We start from the raw sequence: 26313 nt of genomic DNA, 5'->3' as shown, positions 1-26313 counted from the left end.
GAGGAGGCGGAATACGAGGCTCACCAGACGAGAAACCTGTGTTAGATGAGACGTCCGCCAAGGGAGGATTTGCAGCCGCTTGGGAAGCAGGAGGCGCTGGAGGCACTCGGGAGAGAAGGGTATCGAGTGCCTGTGCAATGTGGTACTGCTGGGCTTCATATTCCTCCATGCGGGATGCCAGTCCGCGGAGCGCTCGTCCGACATCAGGCGTAGCTTCCTCAGTAGGATCCATGGCCCAAGTATAATGTCAGGGAGCCGGGAGCTCCCTCCAGGGAGGTAGTCGGGATCAAGGAGGAAGCCTTCTTGAGGGTGCAAGGTCGCGGTGTCCAAGGGGTTAATCCAGAGAGTAGTCAGAATCCAGGCAAGAGTTCAGGGGCAGGCAGATAACAGCAAAGTCCAAAGGCCAGGCAGGGGTCAAGGATAATAATCAGGATCAGGATAAGGAATATTAACACACAGGGAACCCAGGAAATACTTAGGGCAAGGTTTCCTATACTTGGGCGCCATCCTGGCGTCTAAACAGGCTTTTTATTTGAATTTGGCGCCTTAATGACGTCATTGACGTCCTTGCGCCGACGTCGGCGCACTGACGTCATCGCGCCGGCGCCGCTTACCCACGTGGCGGCCATGGGCGCCGCCATCTTGGGAGCGACGCCGGCAGGAGAGGACGCGCCGCCCGGAGCTCCTGGGCCTGCTCCGGGCGGCGATCGTTACATTGTGGAATGCAAACCTCAGATAACATTGGTGAGCTGTCCAGATTGGGACGTGTAGATCTTTGATCCCTAATAAACATAGGTAGTTGACTTGGCTCCATCCCTTTTATAACTGACCGTAATGTTTCCATTTTGAATTTTACAGCCCTGATATATAGGTTCTGGTCCTTGAGGTTCAGAGATGGTTGAAACGTTCCCTCCTTACTCGTTACTATGAATAAATTTGGAGTCAAAACTAAAATCTCTGCTGGTGTGGTACTGGGACGATCCCTCCTGTTTTCAGTAATGTTGTTACACAGTTGTGGAATGCTTGCGCTTTTATCGGATCAGTGGGCACTATTGACGAAGAATTTCCGAGGAGAGGTTATCCAGAAGTCTATGTGAAATCTTTCTGAAATTATTTCTCGCACCCAGGCGTCGGTGGAATGGTCCTGAAACCGCAGTAGTCTGATCCCTATTGTTAACTGCGGCTCAAGCCCAATGCGGAATTGGGCTTGTCCTGGGCGGACTTACCCTGGGTTTTATTTGGCTTCCAACTTGAGACTTGTCAGAGAATCTGTTGCAAAAGGTAGTTCTGTGCGGGGAAGTAGAACGCTTAGTTATTCTGTTACTTTGGCCTTGAAAAAATTTCCCTCTGCGAAATGTGTTGATCTAGATTTGGACTGATGAAGGAATATACTCTTGCCATCTGTGGCTTGAGAAATGATCTTTTCCAGTTCCCCCTCGAAAAGGCACGATCCCTTGAATGGCAGCGCAATCAGCGACTTCTTATAACTAAGGTCATCCGAACAGTTCTTAAGCCATAGAGTGCGACGCACGGATACTGCCAAGGCTAAGGTACGTGCTGCCAGCTGGGCTGTGTGTAGTGCTGCTTTACTAAGATAAGCGCTTGCATCTGCCATTTCTTGAGCCACTTCGAGACGGCTTGCTCTGGAAGAACCATCTTGAAATCCTGATAGAGAAATAGACAAAGTCTCCATGGGTCTACAGACCAATGCTGCGGCTAGTGCTGGACAAAGTGCTGATCTTGAGGATCAAGAATCCTTCCATTCACTTATCAGTTGGATCCTTGAATGCTGCCGCATCCGTAACCGGCAATGTGGCATTCCTAGATAACCTTGAAACCGGTGCGTCCACATCTGGAGGTACCGTCCATTGATCAATAAGTTCTTTTGGAAATGGGTACATTTTAGAAAATTTGTGGTTAGGTTGAAACTTTCTATTCAGTGTATGCCATTCATCCTGGATGACTGCTTGTAGTTGAGAAGGGAAGTCGGTTACAGTTTCGTGTTGTCTCTTAAAAAGACCCTTAGACTGTGATTGTTGATCTTTAGGTGGATCAAGTTTCAGTGTTTCTAGAACTGCCCTTATGATACGCTCTGCATCATGCAACATTTCTTTGTCTGCGCCACCCTTTTTCCCCGTCCCCAGAGGGGGAGCTAGAAGAGATTCCGCCCTCCTGCTCTGAGGAGTCTGAGGCTTCAAGGGTCCTAGTTGGAGGGAAAAGGTGATTTGTGGCTAGGGATTTGACGCTTACGTTTTCTCCCAGACCCTTCTTGTATCTTCGACACAGCTTTTCCAATGGAGTTAGCAATCGTGCCTGCAATGGAATCAGCTATATTCTGGAGCGATGCCAGCGACAAATACAGCTGAATAGCCCACGATAGTGCCGACATGTCTGTTTGCATTCTGGGGGCTGAATTCTGGAATTCCCCTCTTGGGAAAGAGACTATTGATTGAGCTCCTTGTACCTGTAGGGGTGGGTCTATAGGTACTTGCCCATTCGATAATTTAGAATGACAGGCAAAATAGGTAACTTGAGTCACCCCTGCTGCTGATGCAGCTTATCCTCCACCCCTTGTAAATGGCCCCCCTGTCCTACCTTCTGCCATGCGTCCAGTCAGGGGTAAGGTGTTCCTCTTACTGCCATTTCTTTGCGGTTCCCAGCCAGAGTCCCTAGTCCCCCTCAGGAAACAGGTTTTGGTCTGGGAGGCCTCTTTGTATGATAAGAGAATCTGGCCTTAGCAGTCTAAATTCCCGCGTTGGGGGGGGGGAACAAGAAGTCTGCCCCAAGTGTCAGCGCTAACTGCTGACCGAAGAAGTCTTTTAGTTGGGTCTCCTAATGACCAGCAGGTCCTTCCTCCTGTGGACAGTACACTTGAAAACCTGAGGTAAAAGAGGAAGTGCTAGGTGCACGGACAGTCCGGCCCATCTAGAAAAGGATTTTCCGGCAAGCAAAAAATCCTCATTTCTCTAGACTGGCCCTTCCTGTAAGTGCAGACCACTATGGGGACGTCCCAAAGCTGTCCCCCCTTCTAGGGCTGGGTACTTGAATATCTATGAATTAATGCCTCACTGCAGCCTGTAAAACTTTTCTACCAAATGCTGCAGGGGTTGAATGGAAGACATGTAGTCTGTAAAACTTTGCAAAAGTACATAATGAGGCCCAAGATGTACTTAAAGCTCTGGTGGAATGTTCTTTGACCTTGAATGGTCTGTGTTTTTTACAGAGATCATATGCACAATTTATTGTTTCTACAAGCCATCTGGCTATGGGCTTTCCCCTTGTCATTCAGTGGGTTTGGACACAGTGAAGGTATTAATCTCATATGTGGAAAGCATTAATCTCATATGTGGAAAGCAGAAACCACTTTGGGTGTAAATGAAGGTATTGTTCTGAAAACTGCTCTATCTTGTATTATCAGCCAGGGCTCCTTGCATGATAAAGCTGCAATGTCAGATACACATATTGCAGATGTAATTGCTAACAGGAAAGTCAATTTCCAGGCAAGGAATTTAAGTGCACAGCAAGCTAACGGTTTCAAGGGAGGTCCTTGTAGAGCCGTTAATATTGTAGTAAGGTCCCAGGGAGGTGTTGGATCCCTATATGGTGGTCTGACCCTTCCTACTCCTTGCAAAAATTGTACCTATTCTGGTTCTACCGCCCACTGATGCTGGAGTAGTAAAGAAATCGCTGAAATTTTTCCTTTCATGGTGGCTAAGGATAAACCTAAATCGAAACCCTGTGTGAGAAACTCAATGATTGTTTGAATTTGTGCCTGTCTCCAGGGTACGCACATGGAATTACACCATTTTATATTTGCTCTCCATGTACTATGGTAAACCTTCTTTGTGGATGGCTTTCTTGCCATCATGAGAATAGTTGTTGCACTTTAAGAGAAACCCTTGGCACGCCACATATCTGTTTCAACAGCCATGCCGTCAAATGTAGACGTGGCAAATTGTCGTGTTTTATTCGTCCTTGCATTAGTAAGTCTGGACGTAGAGGGAGTCGCCATGGCGGAGCTACGGACAAATTGATGAGATCTGAGTACCATGGCCTTCTCGGCCAATCCGGAGTGATTAGGATGGTTACAGTTCCTTCCTGCTGAATCTTTCGTATTATCCTTGGTAATAGAGCAAGAGGGGGAAAGGCCTCCTTGCTGAAATGCCACGGTATTACTAATGTGTCTACAACTGGTATGAAAACTGCAGATATGGCCAGAACATGCGACTCCGCCCAGCTGAGTATCTGAGCAACCTCTTGCATTGCCTGGTTGCTGCGTGTGCGCCCTGCTTGTTTACATAGGCCACCGTTGTAGCATTGTCGGATTGAATTTGAGAGGTTGATTTATCAACTTCTGTGCCCAATGCATTATTGGCATGCCGAACTGCTCTGATCTCTAGTACATTTATGGGAATGCTTGACTCCTGTTGTGACCAAGTCCCCTGGCAGGTGCAGGGTGGCCATGTCGCCCCCCACCCTCTGAGGCTGGCATCCATGGTCACTACTGTCCACTGGGATAAGGTCCAAGCCTTTCCATGGGCCAAGTTGTGTAGTATAGTCCACCATCCCAGTGATCTGTTGACTGTATAGTGATCGTGATAGGTTGTGTTAGGTTGGAGTGGTTCTTGTTCCAGTGGCTGAGGAAATGATTCTGTAGGTCTCTCATGTGGAACCTGCCGAATGGCAGAGCCTCTAATGCTGCCACCATGTAGCCTAGTAGTCTGAGGCACAGCTCTGCTGATATTGTAGTCTGGCTGCAGACCTGTTGTGCTGTGTGCCCGATTGTCTGAATTTTGTCGGTTGTGAGGAATATCTTTTGCAGAGAAGAGTCCAACAACATTACTAAGAATTGTATGCGCTGTGTTGTTGTGAGTTGGCTCTTCTTGTGGTTTACGATCCACCCGTGTTGCCTGAGAGTTGTGAAATGAAGGGTTTCGAAAGGGTCGCCCTTGAGAGTTCCATGGTCTATTGTATGATTTTCATTCTGCATTAAACAAAAATTAAGCTCAATCCCAACCTCTAATTTTTTGAGGCACAGGTATACAAAAAGAAATATTCTTTTTGGGGAATATCTCGATCCCACTATTAAAGCCCGTGTATTTATATAAACAATCAATAGCCTCCTCAAAGCCATAAACATGCTCACCCTTTAAACCCGATGACCTGGGTGTACATACCCCAGGGCCCACGCTTCTGGGCTAACAACACTTTTTCTAAATACGTAGAGGTTTTGGGAAAAGGCTGCACTCACGAAGGTAGACGAGTGGCCCGTAGCTGTAGGTAATGTGCACTCCAAACCAAAATTAGTGGCAAGCACTCCGCAGTCCACTCTTAGGGTAAAATTATTCAAGTATATTTCAGCAGATTAAAAACATTTCAGTCCTGACGCGTTTCGTATCAAAGATACTTAGGCATAGGCTATGACTACGTATCTAAAAGCAGCTTTGCCTTTTGCTTCTTAGTATGAGTAGGGGGTTGCCTGATGGATGTTTGAATGGTAGCTTTAATCCAGTCAAATAATTCCTCCAATTGGGGAGGTTTTACTGAGGTAGAAGGACCCTGTGTATCATGGTGTTGAGGGCTACCCTCTGTCTGCTGTAATGGGATTGGATGTGGTAATAAAGTTGGTGCAGAGTCTGGTGTTTCTGCGCAGTCTAGACAGACCTGTTCTCCTTTGCGTAAAGTATGTTTAAAGATTTTACATTTTTTAAATTGGTTGTGTGATCTTTTAGCAGTCACATTTTTGTCTTAGGTGTAGAGATGTTACTGGTCATGTCTTTCCTAAGATCCTATAGACCCATGTCTGCTTCCATGTTGCGATTCTGTATGGGAAGAAAAAATGGTGTTTAATACCCATGAACTAGTAACCTAAGGACGGTGTGTCCTGTAGTTAACATACTTGTATACGTACCACTCTTCAGGGGGCACTGTATACAACTATGATTTAAACCTTACTGCCTTGTAGGCATTAGGTATGTGACCCCTGCCCATTACCCTGCTTGGGTTATGTGGCTGATCCCCTTGCCTGCATTTTTAGGCGGAAGCGTTGGAGAGAATTGTTCCCCAGAAGTAATTTGCCCATGCAGTCTTTCTTAGCCTACCGGCTGTAAGACTGTTCTTTGAGCTAAACGTGGCAGTTTAGTGCTTCTCTCCGTGTACCACTATGCGCGGTCATTGAATCTAAGATGGCAGCCGCATCCATCTGCAGCTTTGGCGCCAACCCGGAAGTGCAGTTACTCCACTTAGTACCGGCGCGAAAAGACGGTGCGCACGATTCCCTGGCTGGGAAAAGAACAATTTCATGTGGACCTCATGTGGACCTCAGCCAAATCTCTGAGAGATGGTTACTGTGGTAATGAGGCACATTCCTCTCCTCAAGCCCACCAGTCCTGAGGAGTGGTGTTCGGGCTGATGGCATTTGTAGGCATCTGAGCCAGAATGTGTTCTGCTCACCGTGTCCTTGACCTAATAAATAGGAGCTGTCCTAACCTCCACGTAGGACAGAAGAAAAAAAACTGAGGGGAACAGGTGGAGCAGAGACTTGTATGAGGAGGGTGGACAGAGATTCTAGTTTCTTCTGTCCTGCCTCTGGAGGTGGATACTTAACCCCCATAGTGGTTTGCACTGACAGGAAGGGCCGTTCTAGAGAAACAGTAGCAACAACAATACATTTGTAGCCTTACAGAGCACTTTTTTTTTTATAGATGGGGTCAAGGACACCCATTTGGAAGCTGGAAAGAATCATGAGAAGGGAAGTAATTAAAAAAATACAAAAAAAAAAAATAATAATGAAAGGTAGGCCAACTGAAAAGTTGCTTAGAATTAGAAATTCTATAACATACAAATAGTTAACTTAAAAGTGAACCTCCCTTTTATGACAGCATGGACTGTCTGAGCATATGTCACAAGTTTGAAGTCCTGAATCATTGCTGCTATTGATAAGCTGAAACTTTTGGTGCAATAAGTTCACTATATAAAATGGCATTTTTAGGGGTTAGTTCTCCTTTAAAGGAAGAAAAAAAACCTGTACTGGATAAAAAAAAAAAAAAGACGACAGACAGGATTATTATTGTGAAAGTAAGGGTACACAACAGGGAAATGACAGGGAAGGATCTCTATTGGCTTAGCCAAACACACCCCATGAAATAAAACTCACCTGCACTTCAGTGTGTATATGTTCCCCACAAATTTCACTAAGGAGGTCTGGGGCGGCCTGGGAACCAGGGATGGGACAGGGCGTGGCCTTGGAGGTGGTCTTGTTTCTTCTGTTTTGGGGCTGTGCTCACCGACTCCATCTTCCCCTGATGGAGGAATCTCAGGTGGCTTAGGCTGGCGCCGCTCCGTCTCTGTAGCACAAACATACAAGTAGGAAGGTTTATACCACATTTAAATAATCTACAGATGATGTTGAACAACACATCACAGCCCCTGGCTCTCAGTAGCATGCTGGAGGCTGCTGTTAAAGGGGTTGTTCACCTTTAAATTAACTTTTAGTATGATGTTAAGAGTGATATTCTGAGACAATTTGCAATTGTTTTTCATTTTTATTAGTGTTTTTTGAGTTATTTAGTTTTTTTATGCAGCAGCTCTACAGTTTGCAATTTTTAGCACTCTGGTTGCTAGGGTTCAAGTTACCCTTTAAGTCTGAAGCACTGCAGAATAACACTAGAATACACATCACCAAAGAAAGCTTACAATAGAATTGCTGCACTCTAAAAGGGCAACGTCACATACACTGCCACAATCCACCCAGTGAATAAGGAATACTACAGTGATTCCCCCTCAGCAAGCACTATACAAATAAAAATCTACATATATAATGCATGTCTATATCCTAAAATGAACAATATGGGTAGCATGGAGCCGAGCATGAAGACATAAGAAATAACACAAGTGTATACTCCCTAACCACCAGGCAGGGAATGTACTTTCAAAGGCAAATGCCTCCTAAAAAGGTTAGTAGAACCAGGCTACTTCATTGCTTTGTCTCAGCCCATTGGTTCCCGATAGCTTTTTTTTTTTCTTTTTAAAGGAATAGTTCAGTGTGAAACTAAAAACTGTGTAAATAGATAGACTGTGCAAAATAACAAATGTTTCTAATATAGTTAGTTAGCCAAAAAAGTAATGTATAAAGGCTGGAGTGAACAGATGTCTAACAAAACAGCCAGAATCCAACTTCCTGCTTTTCAGCTCTTCAGCTGAGTCAGTCAGCGACTTGAAGGGGGGGCACATGGTACATTTCTGTTCAGTGAGTTTGTAATTGATCCTCAGCATTCAACTCAGATTCAAAAGCAACAGATATGACCCATGTGGCGCCCCCTCAAGTCTCTGATTGGTTACTGCCTGGTAACCAGGGTAACCAGTCAGTGTAACCCAAGAGAGCTGAAAAGCAGGAAGTAGTGTTGTAGCTGTTATATTACACATACAGTCACTCCAGCCTTTATACATTACATTTTTGGCTAACTAACTATATTAGAAATATTTTTTCTTTTGCACAGCCTATCTATTTACCCAGTTTTTATTTTTACACTGAACAATTCCTTTAATGCACAAAACAGGGCTGAGTTTCTATACTGAAATCATTGATCTACACCAGGAGTTCCCAAAATGTAGATTGGGATCTACCAATAGACCTTTAACTGGTGGTCAGTAGATCTGAAGACACTCAACAAACTAGGGATGCACCAAATACACTATTTAGGATTCTGCAGAATCCTTAGTGAAAGATTTGGCGAATACCGAACCAAATCTGAATATGCAAATTAGGGTCAGGAAAGGAAAAAGGGGAAACATTTTTTTTACTTCCTTGTTTTGTGGCAAAAAGTCACAATTTCCCTTCCTGCCCCTAATTGGCATATACAAATTAGGATTCGGTGCACTAGGTACATGGATTCAGCCGAATCCTGCTGAAAACAGGCCGAATCCTGAATCCAATCCTGAATTCGGTGGATCCCAACAACAAACAGCTTGACTAAATAACCCTCGTTTTATTCAGATATTTATTATGTTAAGGCTACATAAGAAATGGTTGTTATATATTCTCAAAAATAAATGTAATACTGAAGTAATATTTTCCATAAAACCAATGCTACGAATGCTTTTATGGATGTAGATCATAATGAGCCAACATCACTAAAAGTAGACCTTGCATTAGTAAAGTATGGGCACTCCTGGTGTACACAGACAAGTGATCAATCAGCCTTACTCTGTACTGGTCCATCTGCTTGCTTTTCTGTTGCTGCTGATGATGGGGTGACATGGCTCCTCTCTGCCTCAGACATCTTTGCAGATGGTGACACTGGGCTCTCAGCTGCCCCCGCTTTGGGTGTTTGATTGGAGCGCTTAAATTTCTTGGAGAAAGGGCGCCCTCCCTGTATATAACTGAGATAGGCTCCAGCTTTCTGAGGTCTTTGCTTCATCCATTCTCTCAGCGTCTCAATAGGAGAGCCATTGACACACCATTCAGTGACCCCAAACTGCCGCAAGTGTGCTCGAGCATGGCTCGCAAGGGCCTTCCTGTTCTCAAAGTACAGGCCGCACAGTTCACAGCATGCCTCTACTGCACAAAGAAAAGTAGGGTGGTAAAATGAGTTCAATAATAATAATAATAAAAAAAAAGCATAAATATATGTATGTATTATGCTTTAGTGGAAGTGCATTCTATCAATTTATTTCTGATCAATTATTTAGAAGGCGGCATTTAAAGGATAAGTAAACCTTAAAAATAAGTGAAAGTAAAATTGATGAGGGTGCTAGTCTAAACACTTTGGCAATGTACATTCATTTATTTTTTTTTAATCCCAATATATTAAGGAATACGTGTACTGTTAATATGAATACATTTTGTGACAACGTGCCACCTGCTGGTCATTTTTCTGACCCCCAAGTATTCAAGGAAGTTGTTAGAAGAAAGAAAGAGGCTGCTCGGATATTCTTCTGCTTAGGAATAAAATTAGAAACCTTTCTCAAATCTTTCCTTAACCAGACAAACATCAGAGCTGCTTCTTTGTTTCTCCTGACAACTTCCTTGAATACTTGGTGATCAGAATGGTCAGGACCAGCAGATGGCGCTGCTGTAACAAAATTAATTGATGTTTACAGTACATGTATCTTGGAATTAAAAAAAATAATGAATGTACATTGCATAATTGCTTAGAATAGCACTCATTTTACATTAACTTATTTTTAAGGTTTTATTATCCTTTAAGCAGCGCGTCTCTCCTAGTTAAACCACCTGTATAATGAGCCCTCCTCCTCTGTAAGCCTGAGACACTGCCAGCAATTAAGTAAATGGCTATAACTTAGCAAAGATGTTAAGAATGCTGCTTCCAGGCTGGGCCATGCATAGTCACAATTGAGTCTAACTGGCCAACACCTTACTCTTTTCCTGCCAACGCCATTTAATAGGGTTAGAAAAGCAGAAGAAGCAAAAGAATTAAGCACGGTTTCTACTTACACGTTGCGGGGGTTTTGTCTGGAGATGCTTTTACTTTGCCTTTGAATGGCAGCTCAGTTTGAATGTAGGCCTTAGGCTTTCCATCTCCTTGCAAGTATGGCTTGGGCTTGCCTTCAGTGTGAACAAATGTCTTGAGTTTGCCCTCTCCGTGCATGAAAGGCTTTGCTTTGCTCTCATTGTGCAGGTATGATTTAAGCTTGCCTTCTCCATGCATGAATGTTTTAGGTTTCCCTTCTCCATGTAGATATGGTTTGTTGTAGGCTCTGGCCTTGGCTTCCCCTGGCAAAAACTGCTTAGGCCTTCCTTCTCCTTGCACATAAGTCTTGGCCCTTCCTTCACCTTGGAGGAACACTTTAGGCCTTCCTTGGCTTTGTATATATGCTTTGGGCCTCCCTTCGGTTTGCAAATACGACTTAGGTCGGTTGTCCTCCTGAATGTAGAGTTTGGGCCGTCCCTCCCCTTGCAGGTAAACCTTTCCTTGGTTGCTGGGCTTTGGTTCTAAATGGACATAGCTTTTTGGATCAGAGTGGCTTAGCCGAGGCTCATGAGATGCTGGCCGCTTAGGAGACATTGGTGATAAGAATGTGCTGTGGGGTCTTCCTATAAGAGGTGAGACAGGGTGGTCCTGCTCCATACCTGATGGCCCGAGACCAAGGGATGATAGAGTGCGTGAAGGACTAGTAGGCTCATCATTTGCCCGTGGCTCTTTTTTAATGTTCGAGACATGTGGACGCCTCTTTCGGATTATTTCCCGTAGTGTATCAATCGGAGAGCCGTTGACATGCCACTCAGTAACGCCCATCTGGCGCAGGTGAGACCGCGCGTGGCTCGACAGGCCTTTTCGATTTTCGAAGAACTCGTTGCAGAACTCACAGCGGATATCACGTGATGGATCTGCTCGAGAGGCTGCGGGGAAACAAGGAAAATTACAAGGCAAACGAATTGTGCAAAAGAGAAAATTAAGATGGTGAGGGGGAAAAAAAGCAGGAGGAAATAAAAAGAGGAAAATCAAGTAACGGGAAAAAAAAAACAAAAAAAAGATGTGTCATCACAGGCTCCTCTATTAACGGGGAACTATCGCGAAAATTTAAATTTAATATAATATAAGCTTCCTCATACTGAAGTAAAAAAACTAAATATGACCAATTAAATTTTCTGTACCGTTTTTGAAATAATCAAGTTTATGTTCACTATCTCTCTCTCAGCATCTGTTTCTCTTCATTCTGTCTTCATGCATCAGTTGGGCATAAACAGAACAAACAATTGTGGTAAAAAAAAAAAAAATCCTGCAAAGGAACATAGGGTACTATTGAGCACTGCGGAAAATCCCAAAAACGTGGTGCCAAAATGTTTGGCCGCCCCCTAATGACAATCTGCTGCAAGCACTAATGCCAGGGCTTGACATGCAATAATTGATGGACCAACAATTATTTAATTTTTGTTTGCTTTACTGGACCTGAAACATGGGCACAATGGAGGGCAATATTCTCCGCTTATTCTATCATTAAACCACAATGTTCCATAACTAGAAGCAGCTTCAGAGGATAACCTTGACTAAGGATGATGGCTGCAACAGATGCGTTTAGAAGCAATGAGCATGATGAGCAAGTACATATGAGTGGAAATAGCTCACTTACACAGATTGAGAGGTGAGAGATCAGAGGACCAGTCGCCGTGTGGATAGGAGGGAAGCCTGTGTGGCTTGCGATGCATGGCTGGAGACAACCCACTGTAAGCGAGAGGCCTTGAGGGGGATGATGGAGAAGGAAGGGCAAGAAGCTTCTCTGAGCCAGAACCTCCAACTCTGTTGGCAGCCCTGGGATAGGTCCCTCTGGCCAAGATTTCCCGCAAGGTGTCGATGGGTGAGCCGTTGACATGCCACTCCGTGACCCCCATCTGGCGCAGGTGGGATCGTGCATGGCTCGACAGGCCCTTTCGGTTCTCAAAGAACTCGCCGCAGAACTCGCAGCGGACTTCCTCTGAACCTGGGGCTGAGGAAGGAGCGGATGAGAAGTGAGTATCCAGGCTTGAAAAGGGAGGACTAGTAACAGAGAATAACGAGACCAAACAAGCCATGTGGGAAAGTAAAACCACTTTTTTGTGTGTTTCCTTTTATGATAAACAGCATGGTAAAGAAATAAGACATGATAACATTTTCATACCTTTGTTGATCTATGCAGATCCACAATCATTCCTTACTTCTGATATATTAGAACCTATCCTACTAAGAGAAAGGCTGAACAGTGGTGTGGGACTCCTGACTGGAAAAATCACCACCAGACAGACTGTACTCTATATTGAAGTGGAAAGTCTGTTCTCTATAAAGTTACACGCTGCCAAAAGTCGAGCCACATTTATAGTAGCGTCAGCAAGGATGCAAAGCAGCAGACAGAACACAGGAAAGATTTCCTCTGACAAAGCAAAAACAAATCAGAAGTGACCCGGAGGGGGGGGGGGGCGCTGGGGTAAGAAGCCAAGAATTGCACACAAAGCAAAGAGCCAGGAAAAACTGGGATAGGCATGGTACCAGAAGCAATTGGAGGTGCTCCTTTAGGTCTAACCACTAGAAGATATAACTCTGCACTAGAGAAGAGTTTTCTCTGACACAAAATCCTTATCTTCACAGAAAGCCTTCCATCCATTTTAACCAGTGCTACCATCAGATGTTATTCAATGTGATCGATTTTGTACGCAAATCTACACCAGTCTGCTTGCATAATATATAAAGTATTTCCCATTGAGTAACTGTAGAATTGGTTACAGGGAGACAAAAGGCTTCATAGTAACATAGTAAGTTAGGTTGAAAAAAGATACACATCCATCAAGCTCAACCATTTAAGTCTATGAATAACCTGCCTAACTGCTAGTTTATCCAGAGGAAGGCTAAAAAACCCTGTTTGAAGCCTCTCCAATTTGCCTCAGAGGGGGAAAAATTCCTTCCTGAATCAAAGATGGCAATTGGATCAGTCCCTGGATCAATTTGTAATATAAATTCCTATTTCATAACCCTGTATTCCCTTCCTTGCTAAAAAGCCATCCAACCCCTTCTTATACCCATCTAATTTATTAGCCTGTGTGACTGATTCAGGGAGAGAATTCCACATCTTCATAGCACTCACATTGACCCACTGCTGTTTTCCGACAGCTGGGAGCGGAGCCAGAAACGCCCATGTCCCAAAAAGGTGACCTCAAATGGTCTAACCTGACAACCGATTTTACTCACACAACCAAGTGGCCTGCAGCTCAGTCAAACATTGTTTCCATAGGCTCCACTTTAGTCACATCTCAATTATATGGGAGCAGTCTAGGGTAACTTTGGGAAAAGCCATGGAGAAGCAGAGACAAACAACCACTTACTCTGGCTGATGTTTAAGTGCCCTGTACTAGGTGCAGTTAAGCAAAAGAAAATTCTTGAGTTTAACCCTCTCACCATTGGTCAGCCCTCTTTGATCCTGCAAGTGCCACAAGCCGCTGGGCAATACAGGGTGCAGCTTGGAAAAACAGGACACGGAACAGTAGAACCTATGGTGATGGCTGTCAGGTAGTTGTCAGCCAGACCCATAGATTTTACGGTCTTGGGCAGGCAACGGTTTAATAACCTTTAAAGGAGCAGAGAAGGAGAGAGAGACAGGTTAGCAGAAGGAAAGCAAGCAAGAACACACTACATTGGATATATTCAAATTTATGAATCTTTGATCACATTGGAAAGCCATTAACAGCAAAAAAAAAAAATTAAAAATGGGGGGGGGGAGCAACAGACCGAGTGGCATGCTAAGATCTGAACAATCGTACTCCCTAAACAGCCACTGAGAAGAGTCTGAATGGCTGTTTGCTCAAGGGGTGTACCACCAAAAAAAAACCCCACCAGCAGCAATTCGTTATAATTCACCAGTACTTTTTCCAAAAAGGGCATGCAGCCAACCTTGACTTTAATGGTTCTGTACACAGAGCAGATCACACTCAAATGTGCATTTCTGCATGAAATCGCTTACATGTGCAAACTGACCAGGACCTCACTATTAAAGGAATTATTCAGTATAAAACTAAAAACTGGGTAAATAGACAGGCTGTGCAAAAGGAGATTTTGGACACACCAGAAAATCCTTTTCTTGTAGGCGCGAACCGTCAGTGCAGATGTAATGGGTTATGTTATCCTTCACCTTTGGAGGCAGGACAGAAGATTGTGGATTCTTGGCCACTCCCTTTGCATATAAGGTCTGGTTCCACCTCTTCATCTCAGTTCTTTTGAAAAGCTCAACAGATAAGAGATGATAGCGACAGAAAAGGTGCCTTGGCCCATACTAAAATCCGCCTGGGTGGAACTTATTGCACTGACAGTTTGGGCCTAAGAAAAAATAATTTTATGGTGAATCCAGAATCTCCTTTTCTGTATTGACCCTCCTGTCAGTGCAGACATAATGGGATGTCCAAAATTTGTCCCTCTATCAGGGTGGGTATGACCCTTGGATGCGTAGCATAATGTGCACGCTCATTGTGCAACAGCAGCCTGAAGAACTTTTTGGCCAAACGCAGCCGGTTGTGAAGCAAAAACATTTAAATGTATTTGGTGAAGCCCAGATGGCTGCCTTGCAAATCTGTTCTGCTGTTGCCATATTGTAAAGTGCCCAAGATGTGCTCTGTGCCCTTGTGGAATGGGCCTTTACTGAAAAAGGGCTGGGCTTCTGTTGGTAATCGTGAGCAGCGTTGATATTCTCTACCAACCAGAGGGCAACTGTCCTTTTCGATACGGCTAGTCCTTTGTGTGTAATAGCATAGAAAATAAACAAGTTATCAGAACGTTGGTACAATGATGATCTTTTAAAGTAAACTTTCAGTGCTCTCACATCTAGTGTATGTAAAAGTTTTCCTCTCTCGTGTGTCGGATGTGGGCAAAAAGACGGTACTATAATGTCCTGGTTGATGTGGAATTCCGACACTACCTTGGGCAGGAAACCCGGAATAGTCCTGAGTACCGCTTTATCAGAGTGGAGAGATGTCCATGGCTCTTTGCAAGAGAGGGTGGCCAGTTCGGACACCTGTGGTGGCTATCAAAAATGAAACTTTAAGTGACAACCACTTGTGATCGCACAATGTCAGTGGTTCAAAGGGGGGTTCTGGTTGCAATGCAGTCAGTAATAATGGCAGGTCCTAGGTTGAAAGTGGTTGCTTCAGTGGGGGGCACACTCTGGCTACCCCCTTAAAATTTTTTGGATCTCTGCTGTGTCTGTCCAACATGAGTGAGTTAAGACTGTCATGGCTGACACCTGGGTCTTAAGTGTGGGGAGAGCTAAGCCTTTCCGGAAGCCTTCGTGAGAAACTGTATAATGAGGCATGGAAATTCGCATTTCCAATGTAGACCCTTTTGTTGGCACCAGGCTAGGAATGTCCTACACACTTTAGTACACTATTGCTGTGGATTTCTTACATGCTTGCAATAGAATGTCTATGGCTGTGAGTATCCCCGACGAGTCCACCACCCGGTCTCAACAACCATGCTGTCAAACAAAGTAGTAGTAGGTTGGGATGAGTGAGTGGTCCCTGAGTGAGCAAGTTGGGTCGGGGAGGTAATCGCCAGGATCTGGATATAGATAGTTGAAATAGGTCCATGTACCATATACGGTTTGGCCAGTCGGGTGCTATGAGGATTGTGGTGGTTTTGCTGGAGGTGGAAATGGGTACACCAGACTGAAGGCCCATGGAATCACTAGGGCATCCACGGATGCCACCCCTGGATCGTTTGTTCTGGCACAATAAACTGGAAGTTTGGAATTGTGTCTTGAGGCTAACATGTCGATCTCTGGGTTGCCTCATCGGGGCTTCAGTTGGTGAAATACTTTGCCGTTGAGTGACCATTCTCCCTGGTCTACTGTTGTTCTGCTTAGGTAGTCTGCCTCCCAGTTCTGTACTCCTGGCACTGTCTGCTCTGCCCATTTTATGATCTGTGTGACTTCCTGCATGGCAAACCTGCTGCGTGTTCCTCCCTACTTGTTGACGTACGCCACAGCATTGTCCGATTGTACTCTGACCGAGTGATATTGTAGGAGTGATGACCAGCATTCCAGGGCTAGCGCTATCGCTCTGAGTTCTAGGACATTGATGGGTGGCGAGATTTCTCCTGGTGCCCATCTGCCCTGTAGGGTATGATTTTGGTAAACCGTTTCCCAGCCGGTGAGGCTGGCATCTGTGGGTCTGTTACTCTTGTCCTGTGGCAGGAATACTTTGAGCTTAAGAGTAGAACTGTAAGCCTAGAAACAGAATATTTTGGCTTGGCTGTAGAACACACTTGTAGTTTATCAGCCATCCATGTTGCGGTATGTCCTTGACTGCTTAGGATTCTGATGGTACTGTAATCGGTAAGTCGTCCAGATATTTATCCCCAGTGATCTGAGGTAGGCTATTATTGGAGTAAGAACTTTTGTAAAAACATGTGGCGCAGTACAGAGCCCCAAGGGTAATGCTGTAAATTGGTAGTGGCGGTCCCTGATGGCAAATCGAAGAAATCTGCGAGATTCTGGGGAAATAGGTATATGTAGGTAAGCATCCTGTAAGTCTATGGGAGTCATAAAATTGTTTGGTTCCATGGCTGCGATGACAGATTCCATCTTGAACTTTTGAGTGGCGACCCTTGTGTTGTGATTTTAAAATTAGGACTGGTCTGAAGCTGCCCTGCTTTATTCTTACGAGGAAGAGTTTTCAGTAGAACCTTCTGTATTGTTGTTCTCGTGGGACAACCTGTATCACTCCTGTCTGGTGGAGCAGACAAACTGCCTGATCTAAGAGGAGTGTATGTATGTATATTTTTATTTGTATAGCGCTCCTTGAGGGCAAAGCACTGTACAGCAAAACAATAAATTAGTAGTAACAAACAAGGGGTCATGGAAATAAAAAGTAACAATAAGTGTATTATATAATTATATGTATTATATAACAATAAGTGTAATATAATTACAATACAGATTAAGTGCTCAGTGTCAAGAAGACAAAAGGCTAGAGGACCCTACACCGTAGGGCGTACAGTCTAAATGTGAGGGTAACATACAGACAATTCGGAGGGGTATGCTGTAGGTTACAGTCATATAAGTGCCAGTTCCCGTGTTATCCAGGTTCTCCCAGAGGTAGTCTTTGATTTTAGATTTAAAAATACTGAAGGGGGATTCTCTCCGGAGAGTTTCAGGAATGGCATTCCAAATATAAGGAGCTGCAAGAGAGAAGGGCTTGATATGGGAAACAGCAGTAGTAGTGGGGGGTGCAACCACGATGTGTGGAATTTCCTTGGCGGTAGATTTGAAAAGGGATTTCTGTAACCTTGTTGGATTACTGTCAGCACCCAAGAGTCACATGTGTTTCCCATTCTCCCAGATATCTCTGTAGTCTGCCCCCCACCTGTAGAACGAAAGGAGTGAAAAGGTCTGCATTGGGTAGCCCAACCTTTTCTATTAGAGAATCTATTTGAATTATCAAATCTTTGTTTCTTTCCCATAGGAAGGAAAGTGATTTTCCCTTCCAGTTACTTCTGCTATAATTTGCTTGAGGTCAGGGCCGAACAGTGACTCGCCTGTGAATTTAAAGGAGAAACAAACCCCTTATTAAAAAAACCCGACCCCACCTCCCCTCGCCTAGCTGCTACCCTGGGCAAATACCCCTAATTATTTACTTTACCCTTGGTGCAGATTCGGGGATTGGAATTCACGGCAGCCATTTTCCGGATCTTCAATAATTGGACAACGAGACCAGCGTGGTGGTGCATGCACAGTTGGGGCAATGTCCCGGTCCTAAATAACTGCACATGCGCCAAAATTGCTGAAGCGCCGGAAGAGAACGCGAAGACCCAGAAGATGGCTGCAGTGAACTCTGATCCCTGAATCTGCACTGAGGGGTAAGTAAAAGTTAGGGGCATTTGCCCGGGGTAGCAGCTAGGCTGGGGAGGAGGAGGGGGTTTGTTTCTCCTTTAAGGGCAAGCAGTCTCAGCTTGGAGGCTGTGTCTCTGGACCAGTGACGGAGCCACAGGGCACATCTTGTGAAAACTGCATCTGCCGTAGACTTGGCTGCTAGTTAAACAACTTCCATTGCTGCCTCAATTAGTCTTTCCACGTCCCCCTGTAGCTCCTATTTTGATGATGGTGGGTTTCGGGCCAATTCCTGTGCCCAGTATTTTCCTGTACAAGCTAGGCCAGCAGATGCAAGTCGCTGGTCTTAATATTGCAGCTGCTTGGACATATGATTTTTTTTAGTGTGGACTCCATGCGGCGGTCTAAAGGTTCTCTAAAAGCGGCTTCCTCGGCTGGTAACGCTGTGTGACTGGACAGCCGAGCCACCGCGAGATTCCTCATGCTCGCGTATACGTTGCCTAGCAACTACTCGTGGCCGACTGTGCGGAGAATAGCCCGCTATTCTATATATTATAGGGAATTCCGACAAGATCTGCGGCAGAGTCCTCCGTACCTAGTCTACTCCCTGTTCCAAGGACACTGTGATCCCTCTACCGCTTAAGTCAAGGGTGACTGTAACTGCGGTATTGTCTGCCTGTTGAACCCTGGGGACTTCTCAAGGGTTTCACCGCAGCATACGTGGGCCATTTCTTTGTGCCAGATTTTGGGGCGGGTAGCTCTGTGTACCGGGTAACAATTATCCTAGGACAACTCTGTGTGTCCATTATGACCTGTGTTCCTACTGGGTCCTTGCAGAATGCTAGCACGAATCCTGTGCCTAAAACACGCACTAGAGAGCAGCTCTGCGTACCCTCAAGTTTGCGTGTTGCTGTATTTTTGATCCAAGAAGAAATTGATAAACAAAATTTATTAAAAAAGGAAAATAATAGAGAATTTAAAAATCCGCTGCCCTTCATCTCCAAGGCAGGACAAAAGAACCGAGGTGAAGCCAGACCTTATATGCAAAGGGAGGGGCCAAGAATCAACAATCTTCTGTCCTGCCTCCAAAGGTGAAGGATAAAATAACGCATTACGTCTGCACTGACAGGATGGCCGCTAGAGAAAATAAAAAATGTTTTAGAAACAGTTAGCCAAAAATTTAATGTATAAAAATGTATGTGCCTCCCCCCCCGCCTCAAGTCACCGATTGGTTACTGCCTGGTAACCAATCAGTGGAAACCAAGAGAGCCACAAAGCAGGAAGTAGTGTTCTGGCTATTATTGTAGACATCCAGTCATGCCAGCAGTAACCAATCAGTGACTTGAGACTGTCGGCACCAGTTGTTATACGGCTATCCTGGAGTGCTCTTTATCAGCAGAGAAAACGCACTAAACACCAGTCTTAAAGGAGAATTCAACCCGTAATAAAAAAAAAAAAAAAACTCCCCTCCCCCCGAGCAAATGCCCCTTATGTTTTACTCACAGCAGCCATCTTCTTCTCCGGTAATTTGTGTTTAAGGGCGCCCGTGGACTACGAGGACAGAATCTGCATGGAGGAGGTGAGTATTAGGGCCATTTGCCCGGCGGGGGGGGGGGGGGCGCAGGTAGGCTGAGGGGAGGAAAGTTCTAGGTCCAGGGGAGGGTTTTTTTTTAATTTTTATTACAGGTTGAATTCTCCTTTAAGGAGACTAAGGCATTTATAAAGCGCCCCTTAGCAAAACCCCATGTAAGCAATAACAAATGTAAATTTATGCACCAATGAAGTCAGCAGTAGTGCTTGGCCCGATTGTAATATGCTCACTTTATAGGAGGAATACCATTTTACTCTTGGGGTGCCAAAAGTTAGGCACCCCCAAGTGATATATACTTACCTGACACCCTGGGCCAGTGATCCTATCAGCAGAAAACTGCAATGGCCTAGCAAGCACCATGGAACAATCGTCTTCCGGCTTCTTCTTATGAGTGTGCAGTAGAGCGAAAAGTCAAAGCTCTGGCAAATTTGAAAACCGAAGAAGCAGAAAGAGGATCACTCCATGGTGCTAGCTGAAATAACATTGGGCTGGTGTGGTTTTCTGCTGATACAAGCACCAGCCCGGGGTGTCAGATAAGTATACATAATCACTTGGGGTGCCTAACTTTTGGCACCCCCTAGTTTAAAATGGGATTCCTTCTCCTTTCAAAGGCAGATTAAGTTTGTACCATTAGTTATCTACATTGGGAAGTTCCATAGGTAGCCTGCTATGAATAGAGGCCTTAAAGTTACAGTTATTCTTTCTCGGACATGTTTTACCAGTTTACTCACAGAATGTAGTGTGGGTGAAAGTCAAAACTAGCTTTTTTTCCTTAACATTTCTTTCATTGTATAGCACAGTCTTACCACCTCATATGTAAAGCAGCTCTTTGAAAAAAAATCTTCTAGTCCTTGACTTACCTTTCTGCAGAGATTCACCAAATCAAAAAAACTTTTGGACCTGGAAGAGCCCCTAAATCTGGTCACAAAGATCAGAATCCTGAATGCTCACCTGCATATTCAGATTGTAATCTGCACAAAAGAATGTCGTTGGCTCTGGAGCTCAGTGCACTTGAGCCAGATGACAAAAAAAGAAACTAAAAATGTTAAAGGGCTTGTTCACCTTTCATTTTTAGTATGATGTACAGAGTAATATTCTGAGACAATTTGCAATTGGTTTTCATTTATCACATGGTTGTTTTGAGTCATTTAGCTTTTTATTCGGCAGCTCTCCAGTTAAGTTTCAGAAATTGGATTGCTAGGGTCCAAGCTTCCCTAGCAACCATTTATTGAATTAAATAAAAGACGAGCATGAATAGGAGAGGGTCTGAATAGAAAGTGAAGAAATAAAGTAGGAACAATTCCTCTGTAGCCATACAGAGCATTTATTTTTAAGATGGGGCAGTGGCCCCCATTTGAATGCTGTGAGCATAGAGGATGTCAGTACTCAAAGTACCTGTTGTGCTGCAACAAACAACCCAACACATACAGTATGAGGCACATTTATCAAGTGACAAATTTCAAATGAATGGAAGTTTTTTTTCGAACTCCCTCAAATTCGAATGAATTAGAAATTCAACTAGGTGAAATTTATTAATAAAATTGAATTATTAAAAGTCAAATAAATTTAAACCACTCGAAAACTTGAATCAAACTCGATTCAAGTTTTTTTCTCAAAAAAACCCCGAATGTCACCAAATTGATCCCTGGACCTCTCCCATGGACATAAACAGTAATTCTGCAGGTTTTAGGTGGCGATTAGTTGAATTTGAATTCTTAAATAATTTTCTTTTCTTTTTTTGAGTAATTGAAACAGAAGCTCTACGGGCTGTTCTGTTTGGCTGGCTAACCATTAGATAGTTAAGCTACTATGCAAGAAGAGTCTCCTGATGTTCCCCTGCCCAGTTCTACAGCTCACTGTCAACTACAACCAACGTTTAGAATCTTTACATTTACTTACACAAATTTAAAGGTGAGGGCGAACTGTTGGGTGACCAAAAAGCTTCTGAGCTTGCCTTGCAGGCTGGAGTCATTTTCAGTTTCTTAGCTGGTGGGGTACTGTTGCCCGCTGGTCTGGAGTGAGTAAGGCCTGTTAGGGATGATCTGGACCGAGGTCCAGCATCTGCCACCTTACCATGGGAACGTCCAACTTCTGTCTTAACCCGAGCATGTAGGGGCTCCGCTAACTTTTGGTGAACTCCAGCATCGGGTGCCATGGAATGTGGGGAAGTGGCATTACTAATTGTGGTACGAGGGCCAGCGGACGATCCACCGGGGCTCTTAAAATGTGGAGATGTCTCTGAAGAGCCACTACTTGCAGCAATTCTACTAGCACCTTCTGCATTCAAGGAGTGGGAGCTACTTTCAGGAGTTTTAGGAGGGCCATTGGCACCTTTAACCATAGCGTCTGCTATCTTGGTAAAAGCACCGTCGTCTATCAACTTGGCACGAGCTGCCCCACTGCTGGCCTGACTTGTGCTCATAGCAGCTTCAGTAGAGGTGCGCTCCTCAGCAGCCTCGGTGAGAGAGTCTGTTTCATTGGTTCCCTGACTAGACAGACGCTTTTTGAACTCTCCACTTTTGATGAGGGAGTTAAGCGCGGCAATAGGGGAACCTTTGGCATCAGGATCGTTTACTCCGAGGTGGCGCAAGTGCGCTCGGGCGTGGCTTGAAAGTCCTTTGCGAGTCTCAAACCAGGCACCGCAAAACTGGCAGTCGGTTTCTTTGCCAGATTCTCCATCCAAGGCTAAAGAGAAAGAAAACATGAAAGGAGAAGACACAAGGGAAAGGCGTTTATGAAATGACGTGCAAAAATGGAGAAAAGGGCGAAAGGAAGTAAAAAGGGAGATAAGGAAATGACAGGAAGGACAGGGAAGAAAAAATGACAAGTTCCACAATTACAAAAAAAAAGTGAGGATGATTTATAGGGATATCAAGATACAGTAAGTTGAAGATGCATGCAGTGGATATAGGACACAGCCAGTAGAGATGCAAGTAACAAAAAATAATTATGGAAGGAATGGGAGGAGGGAAGAAGGTAAGTGGGGGAAGAAAGTGGTGAAATAAGCTAAATATTAATAGAAGTGCCTGCCTTTCACCAACTGGCATCAATAGAAGCTCCCACAACCCCCCAGTCAGAGGCTTCACAGCAGCACTCACTCAGATTCAGGGGCCCTTCCTCGTCCCCCCATTGGCCCCTTGGGGATCCTGTCCGGGGGCTTCCTGACTTCTTGGCCCCCAATATGGATTCATCCTGTGGCAACTTGCCCTGCTTAGCCAGCTCATACAGCAGGTCAATGGGGGCCCCACTGCTTTCCGACTCTGCCACCCCCAGGTGCCTCAGGTGGGAGCGTGCATGGCTGGACAGGCCCTTCCGGGTCTCGAAGCAAGCGCCACACACCTCACACGTGGTCTGACTTGGGCCTGGCGGGTACCAATCACAAGTTGAATTACTGGGAGAACGGTAAGGGGCCATGATGATCTTACCAGCCGACATACAAGTAACATTAAAGCCCCACTTAGCCAACACTAAATACCCCTTAAAGGAACAGTAACATCAAATTTTTTTTAAAAAAATTTGTTAGTATAGAACGAAATAAAAACACCAAGACAAATTAAACTTTAAAATAGCAAAGCCTTTATTAAGAAATAACTTACAGAAACTCTGCTTCCTGTCCTCTACAGAAAAGGCGACAACAATCCATTGTGCGGCACTTGATTTCTTCTCCCATCTTCTACTGGCAGTGCGTGTAAAGCGATATTGGCACTGCTGAACAAGTGCTCGGATACAACTCGTTCTCGGTGCCCTGCAGTGTCGGACTGGACCCAGACACGCTCCCCATCGAAAACTGATGTTGCACCCCCCTGGACCTTCCCCGACAGCATCCACAGCAGTTATGTATACGATATGCGTGGGGGCGGCATCAGAGAGTTGCTAAATCCGACAATCGGGAGGGGGGCCCTGAGGCGGTATGGGGGATTCTAAGGAGGCAGCTACAGTGGGCCCCTGAACCCCAGTCCTATGCTGGTGCCCTGTGCCACTGTCCGGTAAATGTCCTCAGAGAAGCGACACACACACTGGAACAGACTCCAGTAGCTCCCTGCCTGTAAGAAAAGTATAACAGCGCGTTCGGCCCCAACGTTCAGCCCACCCCTTACCTGCAGGACAGTATCACCTTCTAGCCGCTTCCCATGTAGGACCTTCCCCGACAGCATCCACAGCAGTTATGTATACGATATGCGTGGGGGCGGCATCAGCGAGTTGCTAAACCCCAGTCCTATGCTGGTGCCCTGTGTCCTCCCAACTGGCAACCCAACCAGGTACACCAGGCTTCCTGCTGGAGGAGCGGGCGGTGTGTATCATCGGTATGTGCTTTCTCAGTCTACATGGGAAGCGGCTGGAAGGTGATAGTGTCCGGCAGGTAAGGGGTGGGCCAAACGTTGGAGCCGGATGCGTTGTTATACTTTTCTTACAGGCAGGGAGCTACTGGAGTCTGTTCCAGTGTGTGTGTGGAGCGCTTCTCTGAGGACAGTTACCGGACACCAGCATAGGACTGGGGTTCAGGGGCCCACTGGGGCTGCCACCTAAGAAGCCCCCATACCGCCTCAGGGCCCCCCTCCCCATTGTCAGATTTAGCAACTCTCTGATGCCGCCCCCACGCACGGGGGTGGGCAACATCAGTTTTCAGTGGGGAGCGTGTCTGGGTCCAGTCCGACACTGCAGGGCACCAAGAAGGAGGGCAGTTGTCGGCACTGCTGAACAAGTGCTCGGATACATCGCCTTCCACACGCTGCCAGTAGAAGATGGGAGAAGAAATAGTGCCGCACAATGGATTGATGTCGCCTTTTCTGTAGAGTACAGGAAGCAGAGTTTCTGTAAGTTATTTCTTAATAAAGGCTTTGCTATTTTAAATTTAATTTGTCTTGGTGTTTTTTATTTCATTCTATATAAATAAATTTTTAAAAAAATGTTTTTGATGTTACTGTTCCTTTAAAGGAGTAGATCCACTGTATGTAATTAAATTCCAATTTGATAAATTGTCATGTGTTTTTTGAATATGTCTGTTATTTTACAGCTCTTACATTTAGCATTTCAACTACCCTGGACCTTAATAATCAGACAGCTGAAATGGCAAAAAAAATTTGAAAATGAAAAAAAAAAAAAAAGTCTGTCATAGAACTTCTATCTTCAGTCATCTCTGTTCATGATGTCTATATTCAATTTACCTGTAATGGCTGCAATAATCAGCTGCTCCTGCACTGAACGTGTGCAGTGTAAGTGGCATCTAAAGATTTATCAGGTGGGTGATACTTCCTTATTTAAGGTAATGAGTGATGTGTTACAAATACACTGTATGCAACAGTTTAAAGGACCAGTAACGTCAAAAAATAAAAGTGTTTTAAAGTAATGAAAATATAATGCAGTGTTGCCCTACACTGGTAAAACTGCTGTGTTTGCTTACGAAACTCTACTGTTGTTTATATAAATAAGCTGCTGTGTAGCAATGGGTGCAGCCATTCAAAGGAGAAAAGGCTCAGGTTACACAGCAGGTAGCAAATAAGCTCTGTTTAATGGTGTTATCCATTAGTTAACCTGTGCCATATAGCCGTTTTTCAATTTCCGCCATTGCTCCACAGCAGCTTGTTTATATGAACTATAGTAGTGTTTCTGAAGCAAACAGATCAGTTTTACCAGTGCAGGGCAACAGTACATGATATCTTCATTACTTTAAAACACTTACATTTTTTGGTGTAACTGTTCCTTTAAGTAAAATTAAAAAGTTATGACAGCAGGCAGTGACTTAACTAGATGCTACTGGGCCCCACAGCAAATTAATTTTAGGGACCCCAACATATCCAGAGGTTGTCCTGTTTTACCAATATATGTTGAAATTGCTGATATATATCTCCTGGGCCCTCCCTTTCTGCTTCCTCTGTAGTTACACCCCTAAGACCAGGCATAGGGCTCAAGGGGAACTTGGGATTTAGTTTGGCACAGATATTATTTGGGCAGGTCCCAGATAACATCGCCACTGTAATTCTATTCTAAGGTCTAATGTACCTTTTGCGTCTGCGCTCTGTTCAGAAGGCATTTTCTCTGCAGTGTGCCCAGAATCCGGTCTCAAGGTTTGGGATCTGATTAGATCCAGTGAATCACCATCTTCCTCTTCTGAGCCCAGTGCTGTAAGAGTTCAAAAGGCTTGGGTTTAGGAAATCTAACCCAACAGAAGGACAATTCTTGATAAGGGCGACAGTTAAAAGACAAACATAAATAATATCGGCAAAGGTTAGTCACCGGGACCAAATGAATTCTTAATGCAGTATGTGCTATGAACAATTTAAGAAATATGCATTCTATATATTCCATAAACATATTTATTATACATGTTTATAGGTGTTAGAAGGAAGTGATTTTGCTGGTGGTCCAGTCAGTTTCCATTATACCATCACAGCCATGAGTCTGCCCCATAATTAAAGGGG

The 26313-nt window shown here is 44.6% G+C and overlaps 1 protein-coding gene across 6 annotated transcripts in view; it reads right to left on the bottom strand.

Moving 5' to 3' along the window:
* wiz.S (widely interspaced zinc finger motifs S homeolog) overlaps window positions 1–26313 on the bottom strand; it is a 100493-nt gene that overhangs the window by 7688 nt on the left and 66492 nt on the right. For 3 of the 6 annotated variants that reach the window (XM_018254981.2, XM_018254983.2, XM_041588062.1), the window contains 7 exons: window positions 25895–26014; window positions 22993–23256; window positions 21794–22579; window positions 12094–12447; window positions 10457–11362; window positions 9206–9559; window positions 7157–7346 (listed from right to left, as the gene is read on the bottom strand). In XM_018254981.2, the coding sequence (XP_018110470.1) occupies window positions 7157–7346; window positions 9206–9559; window positions 10457–11362; window positions 12094–12447; window positions 21794–22579; window positions 22993–23256; window positions 25895–26014 (2974 nt within the window). Of the gene's footprint in view, window positions 1–627; window positions 5823–7156; window positions 7347–9205; window positions 9560–10456; window positions 11363–12093; window positions 12448–21793; window positions 22580–22992; window positions 23257–25894; window positions 26015–26313 lie in introns of those variants that run through there. The other 3 variants (XM_018254982.2, XM_018254985.2, XM_018254984.2) reach the window with 3 other exon arrangements.

Source organism: Xenopus laevis, chromosome 3S (assembly GCF_017654675.1).
Source record: "Xenopus laevis strain J_2021 chromosome 3S, Xenopus_laevis_v10.1, whole genome shotgun sequence".
NCBI classification, from domain to species: domain Eukaryota; kingdom Metazoa; phylum Chordata; class Amphibia; order Anura; family Pipidae; genus Xenopus; species Xenopus laevis.
The sequence above is the reverse complement of the archived record's forward strand: the minus strand, read 5'-3'. Positions and strand labels throughout refer to the sequence as shown.